The sequence below is a fragment of the Panthera leo genome, chromosome A1 (assembly GCF_018350215.1).
Source record: "Panthera leo isolate Ple1 chromosome A1, P.leo_Ple1_pat1.1, whole genome shotgun sequence".
Lineage (NCBI taxonomy): Eukaryota > Metazoa > Chordata > Mammalia > Carnivora > Felidae > Panthera > Panthera leo.
Genome location: NC_056679.1, coordinates 111,294,449 through 111,316,377, shown reverse-complemented (window position 1 = coordinate 111,316,377; position 21,929 = coordinate 111,294,449). Strand labels below are relative to the sequence as shown.

Below are 21,929 nucleotides of genomic sequence, written 5' to 3'. Positions count from 1 at the left end.
ATTACTAAGTGAAAGTCGTCAATCTCAATTGACTGTATGATTACAATTATGTGTCATATGCAACTATATGACATTCTGGAAAGGCAAAAATACAGAGACAATAAAAAGAGCAGTGGTGGCAGGGCGGGTTGGGTGGATGAATAGGCAGAGCATATAGGATTTTTAGGGCAGCGAAAATACTTGTATATTGTAATCATGGATATATGTCCTTATATGTTTGTCAAAATACAGAATATACTCTACTAAGAGTAAGCCCTAAGGAAACTCTGGGTGACTATGATCGATCAATGTAGGTTCACTGTTGGTTAAAAATGTACCATTTTCGTGAGTGATGTTAATAATAGGAGAGGCTATATATATGTGTGGGGACAGGGAGTATATTGGAAATCTCTGTACCATCCTGTCAGTTTTGATGTAAACCTAAAGCTGAAAAAAAGCCTTGAGAAAAAAAAAACTCAATATGGAATTTCTCAACAAATGCCAATCTATAAACTGGTCAATGCTGTCTTTTTTCTATTACTTCATCTATCAGTACTTGGTTGATACACTTAAAAAATTACGTGCTTGGTTTTTTTGTTGTTGCTTTAGTTTTATGCAATCCTATGAATAGTTCAACCTTATTGTCTCAGGGAAATTTGACAATGACCTAAACTTTCTATTGCAAGAACTCACTATGATTTTTATTGTCAAAACTACTTAATTTATTTTCATCCATGGATATCTCTTTAATTTCTCTTTTTGTCTCGTTTCATAAATACATGATCTCAAGCATTTTTTGTTTCTCTAGTAGTGGACATAGATATTTATTCCCAAATTGTCAAGGGAATCAGCATTTTGGCACTGCAGATAAGTTTGGATCATACACATTCATTGATTGGGACAAAGTTTAGGTTTAAAATGATCTGAATTTGCAGATCATGATAGATTTAAAATAGCTCTTCAAAACTGAAATTAGACTAGAAATCCAACTTTATTCAAGCAAATTTATAAAATCTTACAAGTTCAAAAGGTTAATAGGTGTTTCTTTATAAAACATCTAGAGTAATTAGGGAAAGTATCCAAATAACTAAACTGTAAATAATTATATTTATATTATACTTTTATTTGAAGTCATTTTACTTGAATAATATGTCAGATAGCACTTTGACTAATCATAGGTCTTATTACTCTGCAGGATTATATAAGAAAACTGGTAAATTGGTATTTCTTGGATTGGATAATGCAGGAAAAACAACATTGCTACACATGCTAAAAGATGACAGACTTGGACAGCATGTCCCGACGTTACATCCCAGTAAGTATATTCCCCCATGCAACAAACTACTTTATTAAGTGATAATAATTCATAGGCACTAACCAAAAGTTTTTTGGGTTTTGGTGGATAATTGTGATCAGGTGATTTGACCTATTAAAATAATACAGTAAATAATAGCTGACCCACTCCCAGGGTGTATATTTAGATCTTGAAATAATACTCCTATCTTCTTACCAGTTTGTACACCCTTCTCCAGATAGAGGAATTAAGGTTACTTTCTCGGGGATTATAACATGATTGAGGTCTATCCAACCAGATACTGCTTAGGCTATAAATAGTCACCATTACCTTGTTTATTTATTTATTTTGAGTAGGCTTCATGCCCATTGCAGAGCCCAGCATGGGGCTTGAACTGAGGACCGTGAGATTAAGAGTCAGACACTTAACTGACTGAGCCACCCAGGCGCCCCCACCATTACCTTGTCTAGATAACCTAATTTCTTTCACATTTTAAAACTACTATTTTAATCCTTTTTCAGTGTGGACAGATTATAGTCATATTATACTTTGTTAGTTACTCTCAACTTATTACCCAGTTATTTTTCTAGTCTGAGAAACCTCAACAGTATCTAATATAAAGACCATAGAATTATTCCAAAAAACAGGGCACATATTGATACATTTATACAAAGTTTTAAAACAGTTTAAAAAAATAATTTACTGTGGTTTCTTTAAGACAGACTACCCTGAAAGACATTAACAATGATTCTGTAAATCACTTAATACATACCATCCTTTATATAATACATACTATCCTTTATATAAAGTAAACATTAAAGTGACAAAATTATTAGAACATATGCCTTATAAATATCTGTGACCTTGCTTTTACTGTTGAAAAGTCTATGAATCAAGTCGACATAGAGTAAAATGAATTTTAATAGTTTTATTGAGTGCCTGGGTGGCTCAATTGGTTAATAGTCCAACTCTTGGTTTTAGCTCTGGTCATGATCTCACAGTTCATGAGATCAAGCCCTGCACTGGGCTCTGCACTCACCGTGTGGAGCCTGCTTGGGATTCTCTCTCTCTCCCTCTCTCACTGCCCCTCCCTGCTCACTTTGACTCACTCACTATCAAAATAAATATACTTAAAAAAATAAAAATAAAAGGGATGCCTATGTGGCTCAGTCAGTTAAGCGTCCAACTTTGGCTCAGGTCATGATCTCAGAGTTTGTGAGTTCAAGACTCACATCAGGCTCTATGCTGACACCTTGGAGCCTGGAGCCTGCTTCAGATTTTGTCTCTACCTCTCTCTCTGCCCGTCCCCCACTCATGCTTTGTCTCTCAAAAATGAATAAATGTTAAAAAAATTTGTAATAAAAATGAGAATAGAATTGAGAACTGGGCCAAAAAGTGGATAATATGATAGTTATTTAATTCAGTAAATATTCAGAGAACAAGGACAGAGAACAATGACAAAAAGTACCATTTTATCGATGAAATTGATAGTGAAGTTGGAAAAGGAAAACTTCATAAAATTTTTTTATATTGGGAAAAGAGTGGGGCTAAGATCTTATTTTTAAGTTATCTCTATACCCAATGTGGGGCTCAGACATACAGTGTACGTTCTACTGACTGAACCAGCCAGGTGCCCCCATTTTTAAATTTTTTGATATTGCTCTCATTTATTCAACAAATATTTATTGAGTACCTACTTTATGTCACACATTATTCTAAGTACCAGGACTAAAAGCAGTGGCACAAAATAGTTGCCATCTCAACTTTCCTACAGCTCATATTCATTTTATCTTACATTTTGCATTAATCAAAAGCATATGTGAAAAGGTAACATGTATCTACCCTATGATCTGACAGTTCCATTGCTAAGTGTGTATCAAGGAGAAATGAAAACATATTTTTACCAAAATCTTTGTACAACAGTGTTTATGCCAGCATTATTTGTAATATCCCCCAACTGCCCCCAACAGCTCAAATAGCCATAAAAATAAAAAATAAAAAAAGAAAAAAGAAAAAAAAAAGGATAAACAGTGAAATTCTATTCAATAAGAAAGAGGAATAAACTGTTACATATGGTGCATATTCTGCATGGAAGAAACTGGTCACAAAAAGTTACATACGTTATGGTATCATTTATATGAAATTGTAGAATATGCACAACAAACCTGTGGTGCTGGAATTATTGCTTCTGGGAGTGGACATTGACTGGGAAGGGGAAGACTTCCTGAGATATTAAGAGTTTTCTGTGTCTTAATTAAACTGGGACTTTTTATAAAGTAGGGAGTCTATTAAGGATTGTAACCATAAAGGTGGTTTCCCAGCTACATCCAAGCATTATATTTTCCTTGTGGAAAGAAACACACTTTGAACACAAACTGTATTGATTATTCATTCACTTAGGAGTCTACATAAATAATTTTTTAACAAGAAAGTACCCTGGGGCCTCAGCAGGTGTAATGAAGAGTTAAAATTACACTGAGGCTTTCATTATGATCATAGGGACTTCTGCTTTTGGCTCTGATGGAGTAAGAGTGTCTGGCATTACCCTCCACTGTAAGCAGCTAGAAAACTGGACAAAAATATATACAAGTGTTTTCAGAACTGGACAATATCTAGCAGAGGACTATGGTTCCTTAGAGATGGAAAACCTTTCTGTATCCAAGCTTTATCACAGAGATCCTTTTCAGACCATGGTGCAGGGAGAGGAAACCCAAACAAAACACAGTAGTCTTGCTGAGTTGAGGAGACAGAGACCAGAATATGGGGATGCTGAGGTGATGAGAATTTGCTTGGCATAGTACCAGAGGAAGGAGCTCTGCAGAGAAAGAAGTCCAGCAATGTTTGTGGCTAAATACCAATTTGTGTGCACAGGGTAAAACTCCCCATGGCCAGTCACAGAAAAATTTCTGGAGAAAGAATAACTGTAGCAGGGCTGTTAACCAAATAATTCTCAGAGCTCATATGGGGCCAGGAATCACTCATGTTCCCACCAGCCAGAAGGCAGAAACCTGGTTGAATACACAGGGCATTCCAAAAGAGATTTCAGAAGAATCATACCTTAGTAATGGGGCTGAAGTAGCTGTAAAGTAAAGACTACTTTAACCTAACAAAACTTAAAAAGTGATCTGCAAGCAGTTTTCCTGCCAGAATAAAGTTCACATTGCTTCAAAAGAATACAACAATGTCTAGCATCCAATAAAAAATTGCTAGACATGCAAAGAAGCAGGAAAGTGAGATCCACAACCAAGAGAAAAATTAATCAGTAGAGACAGACCCAGAAGTGACTAAGATGATGGAATTAACAGATAAGGATGTTGAAACAGCTGCGAAGAATGTGCTTAAGGATTTAAGGAAAATGTGAACAGAATGAGGAAAGAAATGGAAGATATAAGACAGAACCAAGTAGAACTTCTAGAAATGAAAACTTAATACCTGAAATGAAATTTTTACTAGACAAGGCTAATAGTAAATTAGTGCCAGTACTGCAGAAGGAAAGACTTGTGAACTTAAGTCAACACCAAACAAACTATGTAAAATGAAGCACAGAGAGAAAAATGAAAAGAAAATGAACACTCAGTGACTTGTGGGACAATACCAAACAGTCTAGCAAACTTACACTTGAAGTCCCAGAAGAAGGGAGAGAACAGAAAACAGTTTGAAGAAATAATGGTGAGAATGTTTATTAAAGTTGTGTTTATCATTAAAGACTGTCACTTGCATAATATGAGAGCTACAAGGGAAAATTATTTCCCTGGTAGCATCTAAAATGAATTACAGGAAAAATTATTAGGTTGAAACAGTTACTTGAATTCACAGCAAATAATTATCTGAATAGTTAATATTTTCAGCAGGAAAAATAGAGAAGGAAAAAACAAAAGTGTTGGATTTGTGGTGGGTAGTGAATACTAGATTATTACCATTACTTGTATTAAACTGTCAATATAAATTGGAGTATATCTAATTACAACAAATTCTTTTTTTTTTTATGTTTTTTTTGAGAGAGATAAAGAGAATACAAGTTGGGGAGGAACAGAGAAAGGCTGGGAGAGAGAAATCCCAAGCAGGCTCAGCACAGAGCCTAATGTGGGGCTCGAGCCCACAAACCGTGAGACCATGACCTGAGCCGAAATTGAGACACTTAACTGACTGAGCCACCAAGGCGCCCCAACAAATTATTTTATCAATTCCTAAATGTTTGATTTGAACTTATTTGCAGTTAAAATAAACCAAAGTAGCAATATATACCATGAATGGAATCTGATTTTCTTGTAAAAATATTTTGTATTATTATTTAGCTTCAGAAGAACTAACTATTGCTGGCATGACCTTTACAACTTTTGATCTGGGTGGACATGTTCAAGGTAAGATTCTATGACTCTTATAAATAACTTTATTTTATTTTAACATAATAAAAATGTAGCCATTATTTTCCTGTGCATGAAATCTCATTCTATTCAAGAAAGGCCAGAGTAGACTTAAAATTTAAAAATTATTATCCCCAGATAAGCTTTAAAGCAAAGTGTGATTTTTATGATACCCCTGGTCAATTTAAATCTGAATTGCTTTTGGTGTAAAGTGTGTAAGCAAAATTGAGGTTCTGTTCTCTGTTCCAATCCATATCTCACTGATGGTCACAATTACATTATGATGATGTTACTGCTATGCATTAAAAACCGTCAATGGCTGACCTACAAATAAAACCAAACTCCTTGACCTGGCATTGAGGATCTCTGCAATCTGATCCCACTTTATTTTTTGTCTTTATTTTCCACTGTTCCCTTTCCTATTCTCTGTACTCTAACCAAACCAAACCCCTTGGTGTTCTCTCACCTTTGTGTTTTTAATTCATGCCACCCCCATCTGCACATGAGTAACCCACCTTCAGGGCCCAGTGTAATTGTGGCTACTGCCCCTGAGAAGCCACTCTCACCTATGAGTGCTCTCAACTGTACTTCTGTGGTGTTTAGTGCATCTGTGTAAACGTCTGCAAGTTTGGAAAAGACTGTGTTGTCTCTTCTACTAAACTTTCTGGAACTAGAATCCGTTTTTTATGTCCCTCAAAAGACATGGCAGTACCCAGCACATAGTAATTCATAAATAATGAATATTACAAAGTTTGTGGGCATTGTAAAAACCTCTTATGACAAACAGTTGAAAAGATTTTAAGAGGCTGTGGCTAGCGAATGCACATTTGGAGACATAATAATTGTTTGAAATATATATGAAGTACTTTCCAGAATATAATGGTTAGAGAGAATTGGAACCTAAGGGAGTTTGTCTGAGACTTAATGTCTGTATTGTTTTTAAGATATGTCATAAAACTGAAGTCAGAAAAAAGTTGCTTACCCATAAGGCAGCCCTAAAACTTTCCTTTAAAAACCGTCATGGAAAATATTACCTGAATGGTTTCGTTGACTTTAGTTAATTTCTGTTACACAGTTAGCTTTTGTTTTAACAAATCTGTACCCAGTACTGACTTCCTTCTGTCACTGACTACAAATTTATCAGTGGCCAAAAAAACTGATAAACTAGAAATGTCAAAAAATGAGTACCGCATATAAAAAATAGCAGTCATCCAATGAACTTAATGTGCATCATTGTCCATTGGTAGCAAATATTAATTCCACTTCTAACATGGGAAAACTGGGACAGAGTGAAGTATTTGACTTGCTCACATCAAGGAAAGCCTTCCTTGTTCTTCTGGAAAGATTTAGCAACACCAGGTTAAAGATAAACTTGAGTGAAGTAGTAGCATCTAAGGGATAATTACACTTGAAATCTTGTTGGACTCTTCCATCAAACCATCTGCTAGGTTTGACCAGCAAATAAAATCTAACTCCTGATTGTTTTTGTTAGCTCGAAGAGTGTGGAAAAACTACCTTCCTGCTATCAATGGCATTGTATTTCTGGTGGATTGTGCAGACCATGAAAGGCTGTTAGAATCAAAAGAAGAACTTGATGTAAGTTAACTAAAACTAAACATAGTTGAATCGTTCTGGTAAGCTTGAGGAAATAGGTTGGAGATCTAAGTATCAGAGTGCAGCTTTTGTGCAGCCTCTGATATAACTCCTGGCAGTTTGTGGAGCTCAGTGATTATTCTGCTAGGAATGCAGAGACAGTAGCTTAGAATAATTGTAGCTATGGAGGAAGTGCTAACACAGACTTTCTTCCCGAAGACCTAAGCTCACTCTGTGCAGCGTGCCTTGTATTTTATTTCATGTCTGCAACATACCTGGAGTGGTTTGGTCTTGAGTCCCTGATCATCCTAGGATGCCATTTTCTTCGGGAGTTGTCTGGAACCTGGAAATGGTATAACATACTATCTTTGTCACCACTTCCAGGAGTGAGCAGGTCACGTGTAGACACTTCTCCCCTCTCCCAGGTCAGCTGCTTCGTAAAGGGATTCAGAACAGCAGGGAAGGCCAGGGCTAGATCTGGGACCACAGAGAAAGAAATTGCATGATTTGACCTGACCATGTGTCTTCCTATAGCAGGCAAGTAAATAATTGTTCATGTGGAAAAGTCCAGGTAGGTTCTATGGTCATGGAACAGGGTCAGGGAATTCCTGACTACTTACTTTGTGCCAGGCACGTGTATATTAACTCATTTAATTCTCAAATCAACTCCATAAGGTAGGTGCTACTATTCTAAATTCTCTTTGAACTTCAATGAGGCTTATTTATCCAAGATCTCACAATTCATAAGCAGCAGAACTAGAATTGAAACCAGTTCTGCCCACCTTCAAGGTGTTCATTTTAGTACCTTAGTGATTCAGAGTGAGTAGAGTTGAGCATTTATAGAAGGAACTTTAGGGAAACAGAAGAATTGAGCTAATGGTTTCATTGAGCTCACTTTATTTTTGTTATTTTTTATTTTTTAAGATTTTATTTTTTTTAAGTAATTTCCACACCCAAGGTGTGGCTCGAACTCAAAATCCCGAGATCAAGAGTCACATGCTCTACTGACTGAGCCAGCCAGTCGCCTCTGAGCTTACTCAAATGTGGGAAAAGTTTGCCAAAGATAGTTTGCAAAACTGACATGATATGATAGAGTATGAGTCTTTGATACTCATTTGGGGTCTTGTCATAATGAGCCTTTTAGATGGTTTCATATCAACATCTTGTCTTTCATTTTTTGTTTTATTTCAGTCACTAATGACAGATGAAACCATTGCTAATGTGCCTATATTGATTCTTGGGAATAAGATTGACAGACCTGAAGCCATCAGTGAAGAGAGGTTGCGAGAGATGTTTGGTTTATATGGTCAGACAACAGGAAAGGTAAATAATTTTTTTGGACAAGTGTGACTATTTCATTTGACAGTATAAGTGTCTTTTAATTTAATGTTTTATTTATGTTTATCTTCTGAAATACTGTATTCCAATACTAGTGCTAATAGTAATCATGGTTATGATTAGCCCAACTGGTGGTTTGCCTTTTTGTTGTTGTTGTTGTTGTTGTCGGGTATAATTGACCTGTAACATTAGTTTCAAGTGTACAACCAAATGTCTTTTAAAAATTTTTTTTTTTTCCCTTAAAAACTGTCCTTTCTACATTTTGGTCTTTTTTAATGTCCGCATGGGTTATATTTCTACCACTGAATGAAACCTTTTCTTGGTGATAACAAACATATCAAAGCTCATGCTTACGGGAAACTAAATTAAAGCTTCCAGAGTTTTATTCATCATAGATTTTCAGAATTAGCCACTAAAGAATGTACTTGAACGTTTAAGTATTCTGGTCGTGTATTTAGGCCCTGAGTTCATCAGAGATCAAAATAAAATGTAAAGTTGAACACAGGAGTGTTTGGGGGATTTTGTAAACATAATACTTTATAATAAGCTTCAAGACACATTATTTTTGCATGCATTTCTACTAGTATTTTTTGGGGGGAGGGACCTTAGTATTGGAAAATCTCAGAGTTCACAAAATTTCCTTGGTTATATTTATTCTTTCAGAGTAGAGACATACTACAGTCTTTGGAAGGAGACTCCTATGTTAGGGTAGACTTTGGTCTGTTTTCTGTGTCTTCTTTTCAGTAAGTCAACTCCCCATTTTTAGGAGATGGCCTTGTTTAGTCATAAACGTACTCAGAAAATGTTTGTCTTTAATATTAGCGAAGCCAGGTTGGGTCATTTTTTTTTTTTTTTTTTCAAGTCAAAGATTATTTTCATTCTTGTGTGCCTCACAAGCTCACCTCTTCTCCACTGAGAAGAGAGAGGTTTCCTGTGTGTCTAGGGGACTTGTATGCCCAACACCCATGGCTTAGCACAGTCACCCTTTGTTCTAAGATGTATAAGCTGCAATTCTGCTGTAAAGTGGAGCTTTTATTTCCTAAAGGAGTCATCCATCATAATGTCTGTCTTCCCTTCTAGGGCAGCGTATCACTGAAAGAACTGAATGCCCGACCCTTAGAAGTTTTCATGTGCAGTGTGCTGAAAAGGCAAGGTTACGGGGAAGGTTTCCGCTGGATGGCACAGTACATTGATTAACAACAACCTGCATCAGTTCCAGGTCTCACCATTCAGGCCTACTCAGAGATTTGATCACTCAACATGCATAACTTGAATTCAATAGACTTTTGTTGGTTAGAAAACAGATGTTTTTTAGATTAATATTATATCAACTTAATTTGAGTGCAAATTTAAAACTAATTCAATGTAAGTTTGAATATCACAATGTTAGCTTTCTAATTCCATAAAAATAATTAGTTTTTACAGTTTATAATCTGACATTACCCCCAGCGCCATTTGTAAAGAACAACTTTCCAGCAGTACATTTGAAGCACTTTTTAACAACGTGAAATTACAAATGTAAACCATATTTAAAAGCTCATCATGTTAAATTTTTATGTACTATTTTGGAAATAGTTTTTAAATTTTAGATTATATGCCCACCTATCTTAAGTGTACAGTTAATAATTAGCTTATTGATGATTGCATGATGCCTTACAGTTTTCAATATTTTTTCTTATGCAAACGTCATGCAATAAAACAAACCCTAATGTTTGGCATCTTTGTTGGGCAGATGTTTCATTTTAATGTGTCGTATCTAGCTAGTATGCTCTAAAATTTTGAGTAACATCATACGTATGAGGAGGTTGTGGGGAAAGGAGAAGGCTTCAGAATTTTTAGAATAATGTTTAAGTCCCTAGAGGCTTTTGCGTTTACCAGGAGACAAGTTGTGTTCAGTTGCAGCTTATACCACATTTATCTCTGAATCGTGTATTTTTAACAGTAATGCTACCGTTAGTAGTGCTGATGGGGTCCATGTCCTTGTTGCTGTGGGATCGGCCTTCTGAAGAAAAGCACATCTTTTGGTACAACACAAGGTTAATCTGGGGTATGATAGGTTCTAAAGCTCCATTCTAGTCTAATTCTGAAGCGTTCCAAACTTATTGGTGCCCAATTTGTTAATTTGTGCCTTTTGACCAAAAGTAGTGACAGGCACCAGGCTCCCCACGTTTAGAGGTACTCCCCACTCCCTTTTACATAATGGTACTCCCAGGGTGGGGGACAAGCAGGATCTTGTGCCTAGTTTCATTGTGGAGGCCTGTATGTGTGAGGAAAAAGAAAGCCTCTTCCGCTCCAGTTGTCAGAGATGGGTGAGGATTCTGGTCCTATCTATAGCTCTTCTGCATTGTTTGGCACATTTTATTTCTTGGTAGAAATAAATGAATACTTGTATTTCATTTTCTTTTTTCTTAATTGTTCTCAGCTCTTACTTTATAGTACAAAGGCTTTTTTTTTTTTTAACTAATTTTATTATTTTTTAATTTACATCCAAATTAGTTAGCATATAGTGCAACATTGATTTCAGGAGTAGATCCTTAATGCCCCTTACCCATTTAGCCCATCCCCCCTCCCACAAAGGCTTTTTTGAAAAATTTTTTTAATGTTTTATTTATTTTTGACAGAGAGACAGAGCATGAGCGGGGGAGGGTCAGAGAGAGAGGGAGACACAGACTCTGAAGCAGGCTCCAGGCTCTGAGCCGTCAGCACAGAGCCCAACGCGGGGCTCGAACTCACAGACCGCGAGATCCTGACCTGAGCTGAAGTCAGACACTCAACCGACTGAGCCACCCAGGCGCCCCAAGGTTTTTGTTTTAGATGTAATGCCTGTGGTGTGATAGTGTCTGCAAGCCTGATAGACTTACTAACAAAATTTTAATTTTTTAAATCACTTCAATTTTCTAAGAAACTGAGGGTTTTTTTTTTCCCATGTCAGAGATTCTCATAATTACTCAAATAAGCTGAAAGTGCCAAATATGTATTTTTAAAGACTCTCAAACTTAAGATAGTTCTTTCTTGGTTATAGTTCTTTCTTGGTTATAAACTAAGATTTTATAGTGTATGTAACCAATTCTTTGAGAATAGATTGCTCCACTTCCATCAAGAATAATTTTAACATCAGAATTAGTGTTTTCTGTAGCTGTTTTCCAAACCATGTATTAGAGTCCTTTCTGTCATCAATGAGGTAAGATACGAGGTAGATAGATAAGGATTGATGAATATGACTGGAAGGAATTACCAGTAAGTAGCCAAACCAATAAGGTCATTTCACATTTGGTTTTAGTAATTTGGCTCTTCTATTTCACTTTAAGCTTCCTTCCAAATGAAAAATATGAGCTTCCTCCCTGCTTAGAATCCTCAGTGGCACCGTGGGACAAGTACAAAATGATGTATCAACCTCCTGGCTTATTTTGCCACCTGTGCTTAAAGTACTTCTAGGGGCGCCTGGCTGGCTCATTCAGTAGAGCATGTGACTCTTGATCTCAGGGTTGTGGGTTCAAGCCCCGTATTGGGTATAGAGCTTACTTAAATAAAGTACTCATTTCAAGTGTCCTGGCTAAACAGAACTAGGCCTTATTAAAGGTACCTGCCTCTCATTTTTGGTATCTGTCTTCAGCACCAACAAGGACACACCTTTTCTTCAACTATTTCCTTATGTTGTGATATTGAAAAGTCAGTTACCTGTATCATAAACTGGTATAATGGAAAAAGCTTACTAGTTTGTCTAAAGAGGAAAAATGCTTTCTGGTACCAAATATCTTGCTCCAGAGTTCCCATTCTAGTTCTAACACTGGGATCAAAGAAACAAAGTCACTTTGTGGACCACAGCTAAACTGTGGATATTTTTCCAGTGATGTAAGATTCTTACAGTCTGAACATCCAGAAATGACGTTGCACTTAACAGCACCTGGCTTTCCCGCAGCTCGAGAGAGATGGGCCTGCAGAGTCCCCAAGCCATTGGGCTTACCATCTTGCTCTTCCAGCTCCTCAGAGTCCATACACTGAGTCACTGCTCCCCTTGAAGAGCAGCAAATTAAGAGAATGGCAAAAAACAGTAGAAGCACACGGGGAAAACATATACTGTGTATGTGTCTGTGCAAGTAGGTCCACCTGCAGAGTATTCTGGGGATAAATGGTAGCATTGGGTACATAGGTTAATTTTGTACCTTACACTGTAAGGTGTGAAATGTAGTTGTTAACACTGCTGTATACAAGATTGGATTCCATATATATCAGGCACTGCTCAAAAGATGTCTTAAAATCTTAAGTCTAAAACTCTAAAAGACTAAGTCTCAGCCCACTTTTTCATTTTTAATGAAATTCTTAACCCCATGCCTGTTTCAGGGACTGCTGTTAATTATGCTTTCGGATAATTTTTTAAATTGATTCCAGTTTGTCTTTATCTCAGTTAATTTTTAGAATGGAGATCACAGCATTTTTAAAAATTGGGGCAAGACATTTTGTAAAGTATATGAAAAAATACTCTTCACCATTGGCTTGGTTGACCCAGTATGTTTGAGTGCCAAAGATGTATGAATTCAGATATTGCCTACATAGATGTCAATTTTAGTTTTGTGTGCCTATGTATATGTACAAATTTAATGTTGTTTACAATGGTGTTTGTTAGTTTCCAGCGGGCTCACACTTTATAGTGTTTTCCAGAACACCATCTACTTGTAAGTCATTAAAATAGGGTAATAGCTGTGATAATAGTGTTTATTGCCTTCCGCAAAATGATTTTATCAGCCACATTCAAAACCCATCATTTTCACAAGTTCCATCATTAAAAGAAGTAGAATTCTAGTTGGCATGATTTGAGAGTTTCAGGAGAAAGGTTTATGTGTTCTGAAACTGTATTGGTTGTGACTCACTGTGGCATTTCAGTCGTTAGTCACATGATGAAAATATGCAAGGCTTCATTGCCAAATATATTTTGACCAGAGTACAGTGAGAATAGCTAATGTAAAGTGAACTCTTTCAAGGTGTCTTGTACTCATTTTATTTAGAATATACTGTTTGGATCATTTACACCTAGGTAAAAGTTGATGAAGCTTCAAAAAATCTCCAAGAAAGCATGAAAAAATAGAGATCAGTAAGTATAAATTCCTGAATGCACAATCAATAAGGAATTAAATGTTTTCTATAAACTAATTTTTTGGCTGTAAATGTAAGTGTTTGAAGAACAGTCTATCTTCATTTAAGGTCTGAATTCTCAAAACTACATGGTGATGCTTCCATCCCTGTTCTTTTGAAATGCAAATTAGTGCTTTTTAACAAAAAAAGAAAGAGCTAACAGGTCTTAGAATATGGGACTGTGCCTCTGTGTAAAGTGATTGGGATTCTGTTAAAACCATGTTTCCACTCCTGAATCCTGGAACCATCCTCCCTCACACACCCCCACACCATACCTCGATAAAAAAGTATGAAGGGAATCTACAGAATCTATCGAAGATGCAGTTCTGAACGAACTAATTTGTTCTCATAATTTAGAACATTAAATAACTAGTGCATTTTAATACCACTGATATACTGTTCAGGGCTTTGACCACATTTTTAAATAGAATCAAAAGTAATTCGAGTAAGCAAATTTATCCAAAGTAAACTTTGTTTCAGGAGTGTCCCCAACCAAATGGATTTTAGTGCAGAATTTTGAGTGATTTCACACAGAATTATTTTAGAAAAGCTGCACGAGTGGATGAATTCTTCAGCATACATCTTAATGGGGAAGGGAGGATTCAATTTAATTTCAGTTTTAAATATTTTGGGGTACAGGGGGGTGATAATCCTACAGCTTTTGACATATAAGTTGCCTTTTGAATTGTGATCGTTATCAAGTGTGAAGATTCACATCAGAACGGCCAACTTCACACGTGGGTTTCTCTATTCCCTGGTGCTGCTCCTAAGCTGAACTTGCAGTCAGTTGCCATGCTGAGGCGAGAGCACTCAGGGTTAATGCAGTCATGTTCCTTAAAAGTGATCAAAGTGTTTTCCATGGTGAGGCCTTCAGTATTTGACTGAATGCAGAGTTTGTTGAAGTGGTAAGTCAGTGATAAGTTTTTCATCACTAACCTTGTTTGCACTTTTGTACACCACTGCTTGCACTAGCATCTCAGTGTGAATTTTAACAATGGTTTTATAGTGTATACAGATTGTTAAGTATAATTTATATAAAGATGTTTCTGTTTACCTTTATGTATTTTACAAAGAACAGCTACAGTAGATAGTTAAATGTTCTTGAATTGTGTTTGTATGTTGTTTTGATTATGTTCTATTATCATTCACCCCCTATGAATTTGAGTGTTGGGAATAGAAAAATAAAATGCCAGCCTGGTCTTTGAAAAACTCGAGTGTCAAGTTCCATTTTTATCATCCAGCTGTAATTTTCATTTTGCTCATTAGAAATTTCTTGGACTTGAAATTATGAAGATAATAGAACATTCCCTTTATACAAAGATTCTCAAGAATCTGCTTAAGTACCAAGGCCTAATTTGCCTGAAAACAACTTCTGGGCAAACTGGAGTAGGACTGTTACAATGTTGACCCCACTGAAGTGTGAAAAATAGGGCAATCAGTTGGTTTTATCAACATCAAGGTGCCCTAGTTTATTTATTTTTTTAAGTAAACTCTGCCCCCAATGTGAGGCTCAAACCCATGACCCCAAGATCAAGAGTTCCATGCTCGGGGTGCCTGGGTGGCTCAGTCGGTTAAGCCTCTGACTCTTTGGTTCAGGTCACGATCCCATAGTGTGAACTAGCCCTGCGTTGGGCTCTGTGCTGACAGTGGGAAGCCGGCTTGGGATTCTCTCCACCTTCCTCTCTGTCCCTCCCCAGCTCGCATGCATGCATGCATTCTCAAGCTCTCTCAAATAAACTTAAAAAAAAAAAAAAAAAGGTAAGACATTGCTTAAAAACCTGGTAACTAAAAATAAGTCCTAAAGCTGTAAAACAAAGGTCCCAAGAAAAGGCCCTGTTTCTGTGGCATCCCTTATACCAGGTTCAACTGGAATTCAGTTCATTAACCATGGTCAGGGCCTATATTTACAAAGCCTCTTACCTCAACTTAACATTAGACATCAGAGATGCCTAGGTGGCTCAGTGGGTTCAGTGCCTGACTTTTGATTTCTGCTCAGGTCATGATCTCATGGTTTGTGAGATGGATCCCCGTGTGGAGCCTGCTTGAGATTCTCTCTGCCCCTTCCCTATGTATGCACACACATGCACACTCTCGCTCTCTAAATAAACTTAAAAAAAAAAAAATTAGGGGTGCCTGGGTGGCTCAGTCAGTTAAGCATCCGACTTTGGCTCAGGTCATGATCTCACGGTCCGTGAGTTGCAGCCCCGTGTTGGGCCTGGAGCCTGCTTCAGATTCTGTGTCTCCCTCTCTCTCTGACCCTCCCCAATTCATGCTCTGTCTCTCTCTGTCTCAAAAATAAATAAACATTAAAAAAAAGAATTAAAAAAAAATTAGACATGAAGGGGGCACCTGGCTGGTTCAAAGAGCATGTGGTTCTTGATCTCGAGGTTGTAAGTTCAAGCCCCATGTTGTGTACAGAGATTACTTAAACTTTAAAAAAATAAATAAAGAGGGGCACCTAGGTGGCTCAGTCGGTTAAGCAACAGGCTCTTGGTTTTGGCTCAGGTCATGATCTCAAGGTTCATGGATTTGAGCCCCATGCCAGGCTGAGCATGAAGCATGCATGGGATTCTCTCTTCCTCTCTCTCAAAATAAGTAAATTAAAAAGAAAGAAAGAAAAAATTAGACCTCAGGGATCAATAATTTTCTGGCTGTTACTTGATAAACAAAGTAACCCTTGCTTTAGAATGTGGATTTCGATGTGGGGCATCATAACAAATAACTTAAAATGTTTATTAAAGTCACTGATTTCAATGATGGCAATATGCCACTAAAAACAAGCTCTTTACATTGCAAAAAAGGAAGTGAAGGGCTTTCCTTCTTGACTGTATTGCAAGGGCTTGGGTTAATGGGTGAAACATTCCTCTAGTCAAAAACATTTCATGGCTGTAAAAGTAAAAAAGAGGAAGAAATCATTAGAGGTGAAGTACAGGAGGACAGGGAGAGAGCAAAAAAGGAACTAAAGGTGAAATCAGTAGTGGAATTATAGTCCCATTTCATCTGGGATTAGCAAAATTTCAGAAACTCCAGAGATTACAAACATTACTAAGTGACAGAACCATTTTTAGGGTTCTCCTAGCCTTTGGGTTGGGGTTGAAGTCTGTCTAGACCTATATCTTGATTGGGAAGCCATCCCAGATTGACTGCAGTTTGGAGAAAAGCAAGGTGACTTTTGTCTATTCTAGGCACTTCACTTAAAAAAAAAAAAAAAATTGGGGGCACCTGGGTGGCTTAGTCGGTTTAGCCTCCTACTTCGGCTCAGGTCATGATCTCAATTTATGGGTTCAAGCCCCACATCGGGCTCGCTGCTGGCAGCAAACAGCCTGCTTCTGATCCTCTGTCCCCTCTGCCTGCCCCTCCCCCACTTGCACTCTCAAAAATAAACATTTAATGAACAAAATGGAAGTACAGTTGACACAGGATGTGATATTAGTTTCAGGTGTACAAGATACTGATTTGACAATTCTATACATTACTTCATGCTCCCCACAGTTTAGTCACCATCTGTCACCATACATTATTATGATATTATTTACTATATTCTCCATGCTGTACTTTTCATCTCTGTGATTTAATTATTATATAATTGGAAGTTTGTACCTCTTAATCCACTTTATGCCCCACACCTGGCCTCCCTCCGGCCTACATTCCTTTCACTTGGAGTGACACACTTGACTTATCCCAATTCTTCACCTTCAAGACCCAAATAAAATTCTGTCACCTCTGAGACACGTCTGTGACACCTCTGTAAAAATAAATTCCTGGACTCGGAAGACATTGCCTCTAGCCACCCTGTTTTGTTATAAAGATTCTCTAGACTAAGTAAATTAGTGTAATTTATAAGAAGACAGAAAACATTTAACTTCAGCTGAGGAAGCACATTTTGTTAAGACAGTTGCACAGGAAGGGGTTTAGACATCACAGGGTAACAGGACTAGTGCCTTACTTGTGAATAACTGCATGATGAACCACGGTTAGCTTTGGGAGTGGGTCCTATGCTTCGGATTGATTGATCGAGAATAGTTGATGCACAATGTTAGGTTAGTTTCAGGTGTACAACACACTGATTCAACAACTCTATACCCACAATAGTAGCTACCATCTGATATGCTTCAGTTGTGTTGCAACAGAAAGAGGAAAGTCAAACACTTCTCCTCTCTCAATATGGGAGGAATAGAGAAAGGCCTAAATTTTATTCCTGGGATCTGAATTTTAACACCATTAATTCTCTTTTTAGCATTAACAAATGACTTAACCTTTTTAATTCCAGGTGGAGATTACAATTCCCACCTCCAGAGGTTGTTAGAAGGATAAATTAAGAAAATGTACCGCAAAAATGGAGCACCTGAGGGGTTAAGCATTTGCCTTTGGCTCAGGTATCTCATGGCTCATGAGTTCTCATGGTTTGTGAGTTTGAAGGCCACCTTAGGCTCTGTGCTGACAGCTCAGAGCCTGGAGCCTACTTCAGATTCTGTGTCTCCCTCTCTCTGCCACTCCTCTACTTGGGCACTGTCTCTCAAAAGTAAATATACATTTCAAAAAATTAAGAAAATGTACTGCAAAAATGTACTAAACACTCAACAAATGGTAGCCATATATTTAATAATGTACATTTACGTACAAAATATAGCCCCTGGCTTATGCCCAAAAAGGCAAAAGTGTTCGGGGCAGGCTAGGTCTTTTTATTTTTTGATTGAGAGAGAGAGAGAGAGAAAGAAAGAGAGAGAGAGAGAGAGAGAGAGAGAGAGAGAGAGAAAGGGGAGGCACAGAATCTAAAGCAGGCTCTAAGCTCTGAGAGAACCGAACCGACCCGGCTTTGAACTTACTGGGAAATCATGACCTGAGGTGCGGGGCTTGAACTCACTAACTGTGAAATTATGACCTGAGCCGAAGTTGGAGCTTAACCGACTGAGCCACCCAGGCGCCTCAAGTCCTAACATGGGGTTGCTGACTTACCAGAATAAGCTGAACCTCGTGCTGAATTGTGTGGGCATATTCTTCCGCGAAAACGATAGTTTGCATCAGGGTCTCAAATAAGTTCGTGAACCAAAATAGGCGAGGAACCACTAGGGCAGTTAAGGCTTTGATTTAGGGACAAGGAATTGGGGGATGTCCTAAGAAAAGGCGTCAGGCTACCTGAGGGGACGTACAAATCTGTTCTGTGTGGGTCTCGGCCTGCTGCCCTTCCCTCTGGAGGTCTCACCAGGGAGCACACGCACGTTGGCTCTTTTCTCTGTCGCCTGGGCCCGGCGAGGCGGCCAAAAGTCCCTCTACCTAAAGAAGTCCGCGCCGTGGGCGGAAACGAGCAGCTACGAAGCGTCGCACAAAACAAGCCAGGAGGGGACGGGTGGTGTGGGTGAAGACTCTTTAAATGGACGCAGGGGCGGGACCAGTGCGCGGAGCGGGACTGTGGGGAGAGCTCCGGCCTATGAGGGAGCCGCGTTCAGGCGGCGGGGGCCGGGCACCTCGGATAGCTCTGGCCTATGAGGGAGAGGCGTTCGAGCGGCAGGGGCGGGGCGGCGGGCAGCCCTCAGAGCCTAGGAGAGAGGGACATTGGGGTGGCGGGGAGCGCGTAGGATGCGGGGACTTCACTTTCGAGAACATCTGCTAGCACGACTGGGTAAGGGGCTGAGCTGGAGAGCTCTAGCGCCAGAGAAGCAAAGTAGGTAGGATCTTGTTTGTAGGATTTTTGCACAAGGACACAGCTCTGACAGCTCCTGCAGGAAACTGCAATGATGCTTTCTTTCCTGACTGCCTGGCAGCAGATGGCAGGAGCACGAAGCTATTTAGAGAACAGCCCGAGTTTTCCTCCACCTCAGTTTCTATATGGGGCCAGGCTCAGAATCATCAGTCTTGGGGCACCTTGATGACTCAGTCTGTAAAGCATCGGACTCTTGATCTCAGCCTAGGTCCTGATCTCGGAGTTCGTGAGTTCGTGTCCCAGTGTCTGGCTCTGTGCTGACGGTGCAGAGCCTACTTGGGATTCTCTCTCCCCCTTCTCTGTGTCCCTATCCCACCTGTGCTCTGTCACTCAATCAATACATACATACATACATACACTAACTAACTAAAAAAAAAAAAAAAAAGTATCATCAGTCCTCTGGAAGTTGGGTGGCAGTGGGGCCCCTCTTGGATTCTCTAGGGCCTCATTTTGCCACCCTCCTTGGAGAAGCAATGCTCTGACCCTTTCGATTACCTGATGATTGGACAGCCTTTGCCTACCATTCCATGTGCCAGTGCTGGGCTGGGCAAAATAGGGAGGGTCCCTACTAGGGTTCTCTCACTCTTTTTTTTTTTTTTTTTTTTGTCCCTCTCACACACAAAGCTTTACATATGGGAAACCATTACTTATCACCAGGCACTTGCCAAGTATTGTGCTGGTGTTAGATTGGGTGCTTAGCCCCACTTCCTGTCTGCCTTTCCTTTAGTCAGCAGGCATTTCCTGAACACCTGCCTGCTGGCACCTGGCTTCACATACATACCCAAGACATGGTGGGAAGCCAAAGGAAAAGGCCCTCAAACATTACAAAGAAGGTTTCTAGAAAGCAGGCACCACCAGAAGGAGTACAAACTGGTTAGCCAGAGGAGTGAGAGAGGATGTGCCAAGTAGGTACCCAACAAATACAAGGGCATGGCAGTAAAGGCCACATTGTAATTTTGGGGACTGGTGACCCCTGAAGGGGACTGTGTGTAGAATGTATTAGGAGAAGGCAAGAGTGGAGGGAAAGACTGGAGAGCATGAAGCCTGACCTGAGGAGGAAGCAGGAAAATAGGGCTGCCTGTTTCCCATCTTCCGACCTGTTTCTCACCTGTAATGATAAGTATGTTATTTCTAACACCAGTTCCAAAACCCAATATTGTATGATGTATGACCATGTTTTCTAACCCACAGTAGGAGCTAGTGATCCACCAGGATAGCCTGCTCTTGGGGCCATCAAATCAGGATCAGGACATGCTATTTGAAGTTGGGACCAGCTGGATAGATGTGTCCTTCTTCAAATGCCACACTGATTGTTGAACACGTGTATGGGAGTGTGTGGCACTGACAACAGGGAAGATGCTGATTTGAGGTAAAACTGAAAAACAAGCTTGAAGCTGTTAAGACAGCAGAGATTGCCAGCCTATAAAACACCTGACTGAGCCCTGGTATCAATTGCTGAGGATACTGCTGGCAGTGGGTGGGGGTGGGGGTGGGGGTGGGGGTGGAGCTGAGACAGGATTTGTCCCATCTGACCCTTCTCTCTGCAAACCTCTGACCCGGGACTGGTTTTGCTTGAAAAGTGTGGTGATCTGGTGGCTCCATCTATCAAGCAATACAACTGTCATTGTAGGGGTAAGGAGGAGCATACCCCCCATTCTAATCCCCTGGGAAAGTACTGAACTCAAAGAAGTGTCAGATGGGCATGATAACTTAATCAAATAGCCCAAAGGGCTATCTAGTGAACACTGGACTATACCTGATCTCTGTGGCTCCAGTGCTCAGGGGGACCTGTGAATTGGAACATCAAGTTTCAAGGAGAGAATTATAGTTGAATTTAAGGAAGACTTTCTTAGCACTGATGATTTAGCACTTGGTTGCTTTTATTTTATTATTTTATTTCATTTCATTTCATTTTATTTATGAGAGAGTGTGAGTGAGGGAGGGGCAGAGTGAGGGAGAATCCCAGAGTGGGGCTCGATCTTGCCCAATATGGGGCTCAAACTCACAAACAGTAAGATCATGACCTGACCCGAAGTCAGATGTTTAGCTGACTGAGCCACCCAGGTACCCCAGCACTGGGTTGCTTTTTAAAATGACAGTCTCTCTGTCATTAAAATTCAGAGGTTTTCTACACAAGTGGTTTGTAACATGAGGTTTCACATCGCACCACTCCCAAACTCTGAGGTCCTGTCACCCAGATGCAGACTTTCAGAAGAGGGCCAAGCAGGAGCCAGGATTAATGATGCAAGTTGGTGCCAGTCCCACACCCTTTCTTGACTAGAAGAAAGTGCTCCTATGGGGGTGGGGGCAGTCCCTGAGATTTGAACATCCTTCTGATTCCTGATGCTTCTACAGGACGCATTGCTCTTCCATTGATGTTAACTCATTGCTGAGACTTAACATTGGATGAGACAGTGATTAGGCCTGCCTGAGCTCTTTCCCAAGCCTCCTAGGTTTCCTTCTGTATGCTAAGGGCATGAATGTTATGGCTGGCATGGGAAGCAAGGCTATGGATTGAAGCACCTGCCAC

At 39.3% G+C, this 21,929-nt stretch overlaps 2 protein-coding genes across 2 annotated transcripts in view; one reads left to right on the top strand and one right to left on the bottom strand.

The window, feature by feature from the left end:
* The window catches only part of SEC24A (SEC24 homolog A, COPII coat complex component), a 100,006-nt gene extending 92,299 nt beyond the window's left edge, over nucleotides 1-7,707 (bottom strand). The window contains exon 1 of the mRNA XM_042935494.1: nucleotides 7,506-7,707. The gene's annotated coding sequence lies outside the window, so the exon portion shown is untranslated. The remainder of the gene's footprint in view (nucleotides 1-7,505) is intronic.
* Nucleotides 1-10,347, top strand: part of SAR1B (secretion associated Ras related GTPase 1B) — a 31,992-nt gene extending 21,645 nt beyond the window's left edge. Inside the window, exons 4-8 of the mRNA XM_042935518.1 lie at nucleotides 1,175-1,294; nucleotides 5,569-5,634; nucleotides 7,130-7,233; nucleotides 8,422-8,553; nucleotides 9,649-10,347. Of these exons, the coding sequence (XP_042791452.1) occupies nucleotides 1,175-1,294; nucleotides 5,569-5,634; nucleotides 7,130-7,233; nucleotides 8,422-8,553; nucleotides 9,649-9,765 (539 nt within the window). The 3' untranslated portion in view covers nucleotides 9,766-10,347. The remainder of the gene's footprint in view (nucleotides 1-1,174; nucleotides 1,295-5,568; nucleotides 5,635-7,129; nucleotides 7,234-8,421; nucleotides 8,554-9,648) is intronic.
* Nucleotides 10,348-21,929: the final 11,582 nt, after the last annotated feature.